General features: G+C 40.1%; 2 protein-coding genes across 2 annotated transcripts; one reads left to right on the plus strand and one right to left on the minus strand.

Annotated features, from left to right (window-relative positions):
- Positions 1–1910: 1910 nt before the first annotated feature.
- On the minus strand, positions 1911–8089 carry mon1a (MON1 secretory trafficking family member A). The gene is made up of 6 exons (XM_085353804.1): positions 7980–8089; positions 7350–7501; positions 4909–5289; positions 4056–4821; positions 3608–3755; positions 1911–2120 (listed from the first exon to the last, which is right to left on the minus strand). The coding sequence occupies exons 2-6, from the start codon at positions 7471–7473 to the stop codon at positions 1980–1982; spliced, it is 1560 nt and encodes a 519-aa protein (XP_085209930.1). The 5' UTR covers positions 7474–7501; positions 7980–8089; the 3' UTR covers positions 1911–1979.
- A 1069-nt stretch (positions 8090–9158) lies between these two features.
- Positions 9159–13097, plus strand: traip (TRAF-interacting protein). The gene is made up of 15 exons (XM_085353020.1): positions 9159–9256; positions 9349–9406; positions 9508–9591; positions 9732–9771; positions 9871–9998; positions 10092–10186; positions 10419–10532; positions 11577–11664; positions 11759–11848; positions 11929–12017; positions 12123–12278; positions 12390–12435; positions 12550–12648; positions 12741–12791; positions 12990–13097. The coding sequence occupies exons 1-15, from the start codon at positions 9159–9161 to the stop codon at positions 13095–13097; spliced, it is 1344 nt and encodes a 447-aa protein (XP_085209146.1).
- The last annotated feature ends 981 nt before the right edge of the window (positions 13098–14078 follow it).

Below are 14078 nucleotides of genomic sequence, written 5' to 3' on the forward strand. Positions count from 1 at the left end.
AAGTGAGATTAGAAATCAGTCCAATTATGAGTATCTTAACACAGAACAGCATAATTTCTTTTCGCCCTGTGCTCATCTGCCCTCTTCAGTTGATCGCTTGTATTTATGGGTTTGTTGTTGTTGTTGGGTTGGTGAAGTTTCTCCTTTTACTTTGTCTCCATATTCGGTTACAATCTGCGTTTACTTCTTTGAATCACTCCAGTGTAACAGAGTGCACACTGGCTCCAGTCCACAGGTTAAAGATGTTATTTTCATTCCAAAACCCGAGTTTAGATAACGCAACACTGAGTTTATATTTCACAACCCCCACAATAAATATTAATCGCAAATAGCTTGCTTTTTATAAACAATTATAAATGGATGACACCGGAAACCCTTCCTTGCATTATAAGTGCTGTGAGAGATAATATAAAGAATGCCGGTGCTGTAAGTCAAACTTTGGATCATAAACACAAGCTATTCTTTTTAAAGTCCTCTTCTAGCATTGCCTGTGCTCTGAAGGCTAGTTGGTTTCTGTTTTGTATCTAAACATCAGAGCAGACGCTGCTGAAGGAAAGAAGGAAAGATGAAAAGCTTACCTGTGCAGGTCAGTCACAGTCTTGAGGGAAGCAGCCACTGCCAGCTCTGCGCCTACTGTAAAACAGCGCGCGGGGGAAGGCGGGTTTTTCCTCAGGTAGAGTTAATATCACACGATTAGCTTAACACACAAACATATATATATATATTTTTTTTAAATATAAGCCCTTCTGTATTCGTTAGCGCCCGCTTCGTATTTAACTTTAACTCCCGGTTTGAATCGGTCCTCTGTACCTCAGCTGTGTCCTCGCTCCTCCCCTCACAGCTCCACACTGACACACACCAGCAGCACGAACAGAAGCCAATTAGCCCAGCGTCTATAGGTGGCCTCAGTCACTTTTTAATGCCATAAACGTTTCCTCCTTATCCCCCCCACCACTGCCCTGCCTGTTTCACAGCACCATAAAACTTACTCCTTTTGTTGTGCAAGTGTGCTCCGCGTTTGTGAGACGGAAGTGCTGCTGCTACTGCCATCTACGAAGTGCCTACAGTGTGAGGGGAAAAGAATGACACATCAGCTTGCAGGTCGTTTCTTTATTTACATATAATTTTGCAATTATGGGACTGCCATAAAGCATTACATATTTGTTTTGCACAATAACAGTTAAGGCATGATGTGACAAATGTGACAAGGCTAGATTCCTCAAGCATAGCAGGTTTCTAGGAAACAAAGCTTTAAGAGGCATGCAGAAATATATCATCTGTTAATGTGAGTATTATGGGTGAAAAGAAAGAGATGAACTGGAAAAATAATGGAGTTCATGTGGAATTCCTCTACAGTGGTGTTAAGAGAATACGTGTTATTACAAACTACTGACAGCAGTAAACAGGTCACAGGCTTTCTGTTTCAGTGTCCGTTACATAAACAAAGAGTGCATAGAGGTAAAAGGGTGATGCTTCCAACAGGAATGCTGTTAACCCATATTTTGCCAACATGTCTTCTAATTTGAAAATACATTCTACTGCAGTTCGAGGAATTTCCAGTTTATTCTTCATTTCTAAGAACTGAGTTAATACCATAAAAGACATTTTTTTTAAGTTGTCTGATGCATAATAGCCGTTACAGTAAAACCATTCTTCCATGAAAGATCTTTAACAACAGGTAAACACTGCAAGCTTCTGTGTTACCAAAAGTGCGGAGGCTTCTATCTGCTCTTCATTTTTTTAAATTAAAAGTTATAAAAAAATTTCGCCAGCTAAAATACAGCGTTAATTCAATTGCACAGCACACTTCATTACAAATCAGAGAATTAGAACAGAGCATTCCAAAAGTCAAAAAAAAAAAGAAAATGCATAGGATTTGACAATCATCATACTCTTAAAGACTACTGCTTCATCATGCGTAGCTGCTGTTAGCACCACTCCAGTCTGTTTTCACAATACTGCTTTACGTTTCAGGAGGCTCAGTATGTGAGAGGACTGAGGATGAAGAGGCGATCCTCCTCCTTCCTGATCCACTTCAGCAGTTTATTGACAGCGGCGAACGCTGAGGCCTTGGTCGCCAGCGGACTAAAGCAGAGGTAAAGCTCAAAGCCACTTGTCACCTGCAAAGGAGAGAAGGCACAACGAGACAAATGGGGCATGAAAAAGCTCTGTGTAGTAGAAGGATATTTTTCTGTTAAAGAAGTTCAGAAATGTGGTTCAATGTAAGAAATTGTTACAGTCTGCAAAATTACTGTAGCTACTGCATTTCAGATCAATGATGAGTGATTAAAGCTTAATGTCTGATGTCTTTAGTCAAAACAAACTTTGTACTTGACGCCAGGAGGCTAAAATCTTGCTTATTATGAGTAATATTCATTTTTGCACATTACTGTTAATGTTGTGCAATTATCATTAATGGCACATTTAATCAAAAATTTGTGTTATATGCACATTGAAAATGTTAAAAAAAAAAACTAATTATGTAATGACAGTATATTTTTTGTAACAATATTTGTAAAGCATTGCACCACATTTAGAATGATGACCCTTTTTCAATACGTTTCTTTAAGATATATATTTAACCACACAACATGCAGTTAGAAGGGGGGGGGGGGGAAAGAGTGGTCAACAACTTTCCAGAAGTGTCAATGTGGACATTACTTTTATTGTTATTTTATGTGTATGTGATGGTAATGTGCAAGGGTCTGCAAAAGCACAAAGCTGCTAACACAAAGCTGGTAATGAAGGACAAAGGTTATTCCAGTAAGCTATAATTAAACTCGTTGTGGGAATAAAAAACAAAAAAACACTAACACACTAATTAAAATAGAAATTAAAAAACATAAGCAGTATCTTCTTTATCTTCTTTGGGCTGGGGGATGCAGCATTTTCCAAAAAGAATTATTTATGGATCATGTTCACACGTGGCTTTTTTACTGTATGATAGAGCTTCAACCTGCATTTGTGCATGGCACAGTGAACTGGGTTCACAGACAGTGACTGGAAGTGTTCCTGAGCCCATGCAGAGATTTCCATGACAGAATAATTGCTGTTAACGGCAGCCAATGCTGATTTTTGGCCTTGTCCTTTGCCCACTAAGATTTGCGTTTTGATCATATTAGGTACTGTAGATGATGAGAAACTCAAAGTCTTCACATTTTTATATTGAAGAATATTATTCTGAAAATTTCCAAGAATTTGTAGACATTTTTTCTCTCTAAGATGCTCTTTTTATACGCAGTCATGTTACTGACCTGTTGCCAGTTAACCTATTTGATTGCAAAATGTTAATCCAGCTGTTGATAATACTGCATTGTGAATGGAAAAACTGATGTAAAGTTTATGCCAGCAATCAAAATTATTTATGACTTTATTAAATGGACAACTGACCCTAATAAGGCAAATAGTTACCCCCCCCCCCCCCAAAAAAAAAGAAAAAACAAAACAAAAACAAAAAAAACAGTAAGCTAACTAAATGTGTATGAACAATGTCAACAATCCAGTGTCCAGTATTCATTTTGTACACACCAAATGCTTTAAATGGCTGTCAGCTTAAAAATAATTGTTCAAAAACAATAAACCATTTTAATCAGAACACCAGACTCACCTGTGCCAGCAAGTTTTCAGTTTCCCTGCAGCGGTAGTAGTAACGGAGAGGTCTGGTTGGATGGTGCAAGCAGCTGTGAAGTTCCTGGTACAAGCTCAGCAGCCTTTCCTGCTCTCCATCAGACTGGTACACCATCGGAAACTCGGGGCTGAAGGTGGAAAATATCCAAGAACAAGGATTTGTGTTCATGACAAAAAATATATACATATAAGAATGCAAATCTTTGTATACTGATGATCATTTTACTGGCCCAGATAAAATCAAGTGTCATCTGCTCTCATGAAGTTGTCATTTATGTAAATTTTTCGTAATACCGAAAACATCTGAGTAGATGTGTTTATACAGTGAAAGGAAAATGTTCTTGAATTAACAGGATTAATGACTGTTAAAATACTCTGATCGTTATCTAAAAACCCCTAAATTTGACAAACACAGTCTAACCACTCACCTGGTGTACAGTCCGGAGCTCTTTGATTTATACAGGAAGTGCCTGAGCTCTGGGATGCCAACCTGCACCACGGAGTAACTGGGACATTTCACCGCCTCCTTCAGGGCCTGGTAGGCACTACGCTTGCTCAGCCTTTCCATAAACTTCTGCTTGCAGTCGGACATGTTAAAGAAGTCCTCTCTTTCAGTTGAGACCAGAATGAGACAGAGCTGGGAAGCAGGCTCCAGGTAAGAAATGTGAGCGTGGAAAAATCCTGCGGTGTTGAACTTTGGCAGACAGATCGGCGTCCAGCCTTCACCTTCTCGGAAGGAAGAGGAGGAACCGACGAGGTTGAAGACCAGGTGCAAGTCTATGTGGTGGAGGAACTGGTCCTTCTTCCTGACCAGGGTGACCAGGCGATCGCCGGCCAGCAATATGGAGAACACCAGGTTTTTGGATTTAGCGGCCTGTAGGCTCGATGACACTACGTCCCTGGCAGAGCTGGGGAGGGGCAGGCAAGTGACGGCACTGAGCAGCAGGCCGGGGTCTCGTTCCAGCCGGATCAACAGGTTGTCAGTGAGATACTCTGAGCCGGCCAGCAAACGCCGCAAGTCGTAGTTCTGCTTGTGCTGGAAGATGTGGTTGAGCTGGGTGAGGGTGAGCAGGCTGACTATCTGGTAGTAGATGTATTGCAGCTCCCGCAGCATCTCCTTGTCTGATTGACAGGTGCGTGACACTCCCACCAGGACCAGAGGACTCTTGGTGAGGAAAACCACTTTACAGCCATCTGACACAAACATATTAACAGCACTTACATTAAGATACGACATATTTGTTTAGAGAATTAAATGTTGCTGCCAAAGTATAATCTGACCTGCATGGATGGAGCGGATGATGTTCTTCTCAGCCTCGACAAACGACACGAGAGCCATCATCACCCCCATGGTGCTCGACAGCGCCTCTTCCGTGCCGTAGCGAGTGTAGATTGGTTTCCCCGCCTCACTCAGCACAAACACGTGTTTTTTGTGGCTCCGCCACGCCTCACTGGACACATCCTCCTCCTTAGTCCTATCCGACAGGTCATTGCTGTGTTGTTCATCTATATTTTGTTCAGCAACAAGTGCCTTGAGCCCCTCTTCATGCTGCTCTTCTGATTTGCCTGAATCAGCTGTCCTCAGGGCTTCTTCTTCAGCTTCAGCAGTTAAATCCTCAAATGAGTGTGCATGGATGAACATGGCACTCTTCTGGCCAGCACCTGTATTAATATAAATGATGACAAACTTTGTCCGTAAAAGATTTAAAAAAAAAAAAAAAAAAAAGCTAGAAAAGCTCTATATAAATATGAGCACAGTACATCACATGGCAGACATTTCTGGACAGTTCCTTTGGAAAACAAAACTCCAGGAAGTTTGAATGCTACTTTCTAAAAGGACATGTGGCCAATGACCACATATACAACTGCCAAAGTAACCACCAAGTCCTCTTTTAGTGTTTTCTCAGTTTGCAGCATTTATAGCGGTTTTCATAATCAAACATTTTTCCCATGTAGAAAAAAATAAAAATTAAAAATAAAGAAAAATAGTGGACTGTTAGTATCAGGCTCATTCTCACTACTGAAAATCATGTGTTTGGTTAAGGGATGGGGTAAGGGTGGAGCATGAAGGAGACACAGACATGACCCCTCTTTGCTCAGCGTAAATTCTTCATACTCTTACCTGCCGAACAATCAAACACACAGATTTTTTTTTATGCTTGGAAGCAGGCCTCGTGTTTAATGTGCCCGTTTAATTTGCATTCACACGTACAGCCAGGTAATGTAGAAATGCTGCTTAGCTCAAGGCAGATTCAACACAATGGAAAGTGGAGATGTATACATAATTTAAAAGATTTTCAGTTTGTGTTTCTACAAGAGGAAAAAAAACAACTTCAACGAAAAAAAAAAAAAAAAAAGTGGCTGGTTTGGAAAATGTGTTAAATTCCTCAACTTTGCTGGAGAACAAAACTGGGCATTCCTGTGGGAACCAACTAGCTGGAAAAGGCATCCAAGACAGATGACAGAGATGAATTATGTACATTTACAGGACAAGACTTGATTCTTTTATTTGAAAAACTGATTAATTTTGAACATGGTATGCAACTCTAGAACAATCCACAAAAAACAGAAGTTCAATTTAGTCTATTATCGTATTAGTCACACATGTTTTAACTTTAGGTTATCACACTTCAGAGCTGCTGCAGTGAATAAAATGAACAACCTCTGGCCAAAGCTTATCTAATTAGAAGAACAAGAATAAGGCAACTGTGATAGCGAAAGAGTACGCTAAGACTTCAAAATGTCCTGTTTAGCTCCAGTTTGAGAAGAGCAAATCCATACAGTGTTACATCATCTCTCCTGTCATTGTTGGATTTATTCAAAGCAGGATGTGATGCAGCAGATGAAAGCAGCTGCAGCCAACTTTCATTGTGACAAACTGACAAATTTTCCCCAGATTTTTTTTGCAGTCAACAGATGGTCATATCATTAAATTCTCATGAGAAAACATGGCAGCATTTGAAGGGAATATTGTGCAACTGTAACACTAGCTCTAAAACAGCAGACAACCTGTAAATATATTCACCATTTCTTACATAGACAGGATGTGCATATTCATGCTGTCTCTCACACACAGAGTATTCAGTATGCGTTCACCGGACACTGCACAGCTACAACAATGTGAAACAGAGAAGTCCAATTCATGGGAAAGTTTTCAGAAGTGTCAGCACTGAAAGAGTGTTAATGTCTTTTCTTTGTGCTACAATCATAAAAAAGACAATATTCCAGGCAAAGATACTGCAGGGATTTTGTACTTGAAATAGAAAACAGTTGATGATTACTTGGCCCTGCCCTGCCTTGATATTTGTCTAGCCCAACTGGAAGCTTTTATGGTCTACTGTAACCGTTGTGATCACTGATCATGTCCTGCAATGTTTCGCAATACAATCCTATGAGGGATTGGCCACAAAGTAGCGTGGCACAATTCTGTTCACCCACGACTTCTTTAAGACACCTAGACTTACCTGCAGTCTTTGAAATGAGAGCGCAGTCAGTGGTGTAATCCCACTGATAGTGGCTAAGTGAACTACCTGGAAAATATTTCTTGCGTTAACATTACCTTAGACTGGAACAAATGCAAGAGGAAGTTCACACATACTACACCTTCATATTTGACGTTTTTTCACTACTATGCAGTGGTTCCAGTTTTGCAGATGTATGTTAAATATGTTTAAAATCATACTTGTCTCTGTGTGTTTACAGACAAGCGGCACAACACTTACCTGGTTCAGTTCCCTCTACCAGACCAGGTATGGGGCTGTCCGCCCTGACTGAGCGAAGGCGGTCTACAGGAGCCAGAGTTCCACTTTCCCATGATGCAGTCGCCTTTTGGGCTTCACCTTCCATCACTGCTACTTAAGGCTAGGACACGCACCTGGAAAGATAGACAGACAAAGGGCTATAGGACCAAAGGGCAACAACTTCGTGACTGAGTCTTGGATTTATGGTGGTGTGCCATTACAGTGACATGACACGGTCACCACGAGTCGGTTCAACTGAAATCAAATAAAGCCCTACAGTTAGGTAGTGAAGATTAACTGTTTATTGGAAGCGGGGGAAAACAGAGCTAAACCGGAATGTCCTCCTTGCTCCAAGGAAGGCTGAAACCAACTATGGAAACAAAATGAGTCTCGAAAGAATAACATATTCACACGCAGTATATTTACATTCACATCGTTTTTTCTTGCTTAGCATCCTGAATTATCACAGGCGTCACATATGTTTGACTTCAAAAGCTACTTTGATTGCTGACTTTAGCATGTAGTCAAACAAACGCTATCTCAGACACGTTTAATCGCCTTCGCTCTCAACCAGAGCACTCAAGACCCCTTCAAATACTTCAAAAAGATTACCTTTCATTTCCACAGCTGTCTGCATCTGAATGTTATGCTCCCCAACTCGTTTGCCACAGTTGCTGCTAGCTAACTAGCAGAAACCGCACAGAAGAACTTCTTGAATCATGCCCTGGTTGGTTGCGGAAGTGCGAATTGTGGGATATGAAGTTCCCTGCCAGAGGGTTTATACACTTTTTATCACTCGTTTCCCAGGAGTAATAAAAATGCCGAGTTCATCTGAATAAAATAAAATACGGAGAATTGTCTTTGAAATAGTTAAGAATTAATTTAATGGGTTAATTTTGAATATTACAGCATGCAAGTTACTTATAACACACTGCCATCTTTGATCTTGCTGGTGCTTTCAGGTCACGCAGGACATGAAACAACTGTGCCTGATTATTAAATTACACGATTGTCACGAGACTCAGATACTTAATTTGTCAGACAGAAAACATTGTATATGAAATGTTAAATAATATTTTTGTGTGAGAAAGGTTTGTGAATATATTTGCGAGCTATTTCAATGTGTTTAAAATAATATTTTGTTGTTTTCACTGTGACTCTGCATATGTGAGGGATAAAAGCAAAAAAAAACTAGGGAAAAAAAAGTGTTGACACATTTGTTGAGTGACACTAAATTGTAACTTCTCCAGGGAAAACGTATTAATTGTTTTAAATAGCAAACGTTTATAGCGACTGAGCTAAATTTTAATACAAAATACGTTGGCGTAGATTCTAACAGCTCATTTATGTTCCGGGGCGGAGCTTTGGTTTGAACGTGCAGCGGGGAACTGGCCAGCGATGGCGTTACCATTGTGTTTGTGTTAGCTTGAAAGGAAATTTCCTAAATTATCTCACTTTATGTGTGTACAATGAAAATTTTCATGTACAGTTGGTGATGCTTCAGTTTATAACGAAGGATTATGCAGTAACTTGATATCTTTGTTTGGTAAGCATGACAGCTCACGATAAGGCTATGGCTAACATTGGTTATCTATATGTAGCTGCTTAACCAGGGTAGCGGAATAGTAAGGCCCACTGACTTTAGCCAGTGCTAACTGTTTTAGCCTACAAATATTATGTAACACTACCGAAACGCGTATGATCAGGGAGTGAATATCACGATTTGTATTTCACTGTTTTTAACAATGTCGTACGCTGTTTCCAAAACAGGGTGATCGTTGTGCCGGTAAGATGCCTATTCGAGCATATTGCACTATTTGCTCAGATTTCTTTGATCACTCCAGAGATGTTGCTGCCATTCACTGCGGACACACTTTCCATTATGAATGGTAACTATACACAAACTCAAATCTGAACAAAACAACTTTTTTCAGTTCATGGCATCTTTTAAGTTATTTTCGTTCCCCTCTTTTTCTTCTAGTCTTCTTCAGTGGTTTCAGACAGCCCCTACAAAAACCTGTCCACAGTGTAGGAAACAGGTACAGTAACGCTACATTGTCAAACTACCAGCACAGACCGTGGCAAGTTGAGTTACAAAGGAAAGATTGAGCTTCAATGACATTTTGATGTTTGTGTGTAGGTCAGCACCAGGCACATTATCAGCAAGCTCTTCTTTGACATTGGTGGAGAGGAGGACAGCACGGCTGACCCGGAAAGCTTACAGGTACCAATCCTACAGCAATATAAAACTCTTCACGCCTTCTGGCATGTAAAACAGAACCTAAATGTGGTCTTTCCTATTGCTATTGTTTGGATTTGTTTTAGGGTGTTATCTTCTGACTGTATTTCTTCTCTTTTTTGCAGAATGAGGTTGATAGAGTCAAGGCACTTCTGAGCTCTAAAGGTGAGAAATTAAACTCTTGAGTACAACTGTTACAAAGTTATGCTAGATTGTAAGGAAGCAGGCAGCGCTAGATTGATCATCTGTCTGGTCAATTTGTAGAGCGAGACTTGCGGGACAAACAGAAGGTGGTGGAGAGTTTAAAGGACTCCATGGACAAGCAGAGGCGAGACCTAGACAGTTTGCGGAAGGAGATTAAAGAAAAGGAGATGCTTTGTTCTGCCCTCAAAGTATGAGCTCTCTGTTCTTCATTGTTGAAAAGCTGCAATATCCACACTGATTCACAGTCACTGCAACTAATATTATGTTCTAACGTCTCACAGACACAGATGTCATATATGGAGACGCAACAAAATGAAGTTCAGGCTGCCAAGGAAGAAGTCCGGAGCTTAAGGACCAAGTTGAGAACATTTGAAAGGTATCTGCAGCCCATTGTATTATATTCAAGCTCCTGTGATTGTAGAGGAAAAGATAAAGATTGTTTAAGATGATCTTTGACAAGTGCGCAAACGTATACCAGTGCATTTGGGCAACTGCAACCTGAGTCTTACACTACAGCTATAATGACATGAAATATGTGCATATGGTCCAGTGATTGTCTTCATTGTTAAAGAGCATCATATTCACTCTGTGCATTGTTTTCTCCTCAGCTTGGATGTGTTGTTACAGGGCCAGAGAGCAGAGGTTGAGTCCATGATCACAGATATGGGTATCAGCCAGGCAGCAGTGGAGCAGCTCTCAATCTACTGCATCTCTCTGAAAAAGTAAGTATATGGAGATTATTACTAAATCGGCCGAGTACCATCTTAAAAATATTGGAAAAATTGTGGCAAAGAAAGATTTTGAAAAGCTTATTTGTGCATTTATTTTCAGTAGACTAAAGTATCTTAATGGAGTCTTTACTGGTTGCTGCCAGAGTCCTGACCAGCACCAGGAAAATGGATCATATTACAGCAGTTTTGAAATCATTGCATGGCTTCCTGTGTGTAAAAGCATTTATTTAAAATTCTGCTAATGGTTTAGAAAGCATTGAATGATCTTGAACCTGAATATATAGCTGACCTACTTGAGGGCTATGATGCTTCTAGACCTCTTAGGTCCTCAGGAACAGGCTTACTTTAGTATTGCTAAGGCTAGAACCAAACAAGGTGAGGTAGCATTTAGTGTTGTGGAATAAACTCCCCTCACACCTCCAGTGTGCAGAATCCATTAGTTACTTCAAATCAGGATTAAAAACGGTTTTGTGTAGTTTTTACATAAAATATACATTTAATTGTAATTATTGTATTTTTCTTTTTGTTCAAAGGTTAAATTTTACTTAAGTTGTTTCAGGTTTACCCTTGGTGTTGACTCTTGCCGTCGAGGGCTTTTTAGTTAATACTGAAATAGTTTTGCAGAAAGGAAGGGTCGAATATTTCTCTTAAAGTCTCTTGTGTTGCATCAGAAAATGTCTGTTAGGTGTTGCTTCTATAAGTCATTAATTTCAAGGGTTCTCTCACATTTCTGCTGCCTGTACGTTGAATAATTACTCAGTGTGTTCTATAAAGATGTGAAATATGGAGCGGTTTGTGGTGTTAGTTTAATCAGATTGTGTGCTTGTCTATATTTGTGACCCAGATGAAGATCATACCACCTTTCTCCTGTAAATCTGAGCTTTTGGGAAATATGTTCCAGAATCTTTTAATAAGTTGGACAACATTTGTGTGTTTGAAAGTACTTCTTTTGGAGCTTTTTGTTCAGGTATTTAGTTCTAATGACCACAGCATCCGCTCAGTATTTACTGCTGATCTCTTTTCTTTCTTTCTCAGAGAGTATGATAACCTCAAAGGAACTTTGAAAGCTTCAAATGATATGTGTGAGAAACTGAAGAGAGAAGTGCTGTCCTCAAACAACAAGGTCATTCGACATAAGAAGATCGCCTCACCAATAAGAAATGGGACTTCGGTGCGGAACCTTTGGTTTAAGTCCTCTGTGGTGTTTGTCATTTCAGTTACAAAAAACTACAATAGAGGTGAATCAGACCAAAGAGGACATGAAGTCTCTGCAGAGCGATCTGGCCTGTGCTGACAAAGAAATCTCTGTAAGGCAGATCAAACAAATCTGTTTATTTGTTATGTCGGATGTGCGTGGTTGTGATTTCTGTGTGCAACCTGTCCACAGAGCCTGAAGAAGAAAGTGGAGTTTCTTCAGAAATCTCTGAGCACACCAACGAGGACTAACGAAGCCGTCAGTCGGCTCATCTTTGAAAGGTGCGTCTCCAGCTGTGGGACTTCATTCTCCTCGTGCTTTTGACAGGATGCTTAAGAATGCATTTGCTTTATGCGCTCACGCACTTGTTGCTGCCTTCCCGTCAGCCCTGCCCCACTGGAGCTGAAGCAGCCTCGCCTCCACCATCCAGCAGATAGCGAGGACATTGACCTCAACATGACCTACGACATCACTACGCCAGACGACGGGGCCAAGAGACCAACGCAGGTTCCATTGAAGAAAATGCGTCTCGATCCACCCGTGTAAGAGTCATGTCACTCAGTGCGGAAATGTTTTCTTCTGTGTTTAGAGTAGTTTGAAATCCATCTGCTCTTTTTGTAACAAAGTATAAACTGGAAGTGTTGGTTTTTCAGAACGTCTGTATCCAAACACAGGGAGAAAACGTCAGCTTTAAGCAAGGTAGCCTTCTTCTAATAAATGCATCATTAAATAACTGATCTATATATAATTTGTTTTTAATTTTTTAATGAATTTATTGTATTGTTTTATATTTATGTATTTTTTGTTTCTCAGAATCGCGATGAAGATCTGGACCCTTTTTTAAGGAACTCCCTCCTCTTCAGGAAGAAAACCTTTGGCAGCATGTTGGAGCCTCAGAGGAAGCCTGGAGCTGTAAGTGCAGCCGACTCTCGCAAACTGTTTCCTTGTCCCATTTTGTCATCGTCAGTGTTTTGTTGAAGGGGGAAAATGTTTTTGCGTTTCAGGTCAGAACTGGTTATGATGGATTAGGAGGACGAACTAAATTCATCCAGCCTGTATCCTTTTTGTCATTAGTGATTCTGCATGTGTTACTTGTCTTCTAGCGTTTGAGGTTCACTGAAGAATGTTTGATGTGTGTGTTTGTGTATATATGTAAGAGCCAGGGAGCACCGTCTGGCTTCAGATAGATGTTATTTATAACCACGAGATAAATGTAGGTCGCATCGATCCTTAACCAAGCGCTCCACCTCCAGTCTCCTTTGTCACAGATTCGTCCACTGATGAAAGCTAAAAGGAAAAAGGTAACACGGCCCCCATCCAAGACCGCCACTTGCATGACCCTGGACGACTTCCTCGAGTAAATTTTGGTGTCAGAGGTCAAGACACTGACTTCTGTAAAGAAGCATGTTGGCACTGCTCTAAAACCGAGAACCTGGCTGTGGGTTTTTTGATTTGTTTGTTTTTGCCACTCAACACCAAAAAAGCATTTGGGAATGAACTTTTATCTAAAAGAAATGACAAATGTTGGCATTTGGGTGAACTGCAAACCCTGCTCTACATTTATTTTTTTGTGCTGATATGAATTTGTTTGTGTAGGCAGTGTCTTGTGTTTTGAAGCCTCGTAGTTCTGTGGGAGTGTATTTGTTTGTGAGAGAGAAACAGCTACTTGAGAAATTTGACTGAGGGTTGCGATGATTATAAAATTCTGGGCCAGTGTCTAATGCGATACTTTTTTGTTATTTATTCCCCATTTGCTTTTCCAGTGTGGCAAACAAAAATCTTTATCATTTAAAAAAAAAAAAGTCTTTGAAATGCTTTGCTATTTTTCACCCTGTTTTCCCTGACTAACCTACATGGGGAGTTACTGTAGGTATTTTTTCTTTTAGATTTAATTGTCATGCTGGATGTAAGCAAACTCAAATAATAAACAATATTTTTTTATTAAGATTCTTTTGCAATTGACAATTTCTTCTAGACTTTTATTCACAAATATGTCAATGACCTGGACTTCCCTGCAGAGGGCAGTACAAACAAGATTTTCTCACATAAGGGTATGAACCTGGCAGCCAGCCTGCGTCGTGAGTGATACTGCCTGCATGTGAGGAATGCTGAATCCATTTATATTGAAGAAGCCAGAACAACAGGAAAAGGCTCAAAAAAACATCAGTCAAAACCTGAGTTATGCATCGTGGTCAAGTAACAAAAAAAACAGCGCTGCAAATAATATACTTGCAAAAACTAATAAAATAACATAAAATTGGGGCTTTTTGCTCATTCTGCCCCGTTTTCAATGTCAAATGAATTTTAATGTTTGCAGAACTGGTGAAGATGGAGGACCTTTC

This window comes from Diplotaxodon limnothrissa, linkage group LG5 (assembly GCF_057381915.1).
Source record: "Diplotaxodon limnothrissa isolate DT_005_m linkage group LG5, D_limnothrissa_male_GT1.1, whole genome shotgun sequence".
In the NCBI taxonomy this organism is placed as follows: domain Eukaryota; kingdom Metazoa; phylum Chordata; class Actinopteri; order Cichliformes; family Cichlidae; genus Diplotaxodon; species Diplotaxodon limnothrissa.

Coding starts and splice junctions, on each gene's coding strand:
- traip (XM_085353020.1), top strand. CDS start 9,159: ATGCCTATTCGAGCATATTGCACTATTTGCTCAGATTTCTTTGATCAC. Junction 9,999..10,091: donor TGCTTTGTTCTGCCCTCAAA/GTATGAGCTCTC, acceptor AACGTCTCACAG/ACACAGATGTCATATATGGA. Junction 11,849..11,928: donor GTGCTGACAAAGAAATCTCT/GTAAGGCAGATC, acceptor ACCTGTCCACAG/AGCCTGAAGAAGAAAGTGGA.
- mon1a (XM_085353804.1), bottom strand. CDS start 7,473: ATGGAAGGTGAAGCCCAAAAGGCGACTGCATCATGGGAAAGTGGAACT. Junction 4,822..4,908: donor CATCCGCTCCATCCATGCAG/GTCAGATTATAC, acceptor TGTTTGTGTCAG/ATGGCTGTAAAGTGGTTTTC. Junction 2,121..3,607: donor CTGAAAACTTGCTGGCACAG/GTGAGTCTGGTG, acceptor TCTCCTTTGCAG/GTGACAAGTGGCTTTGAGCT.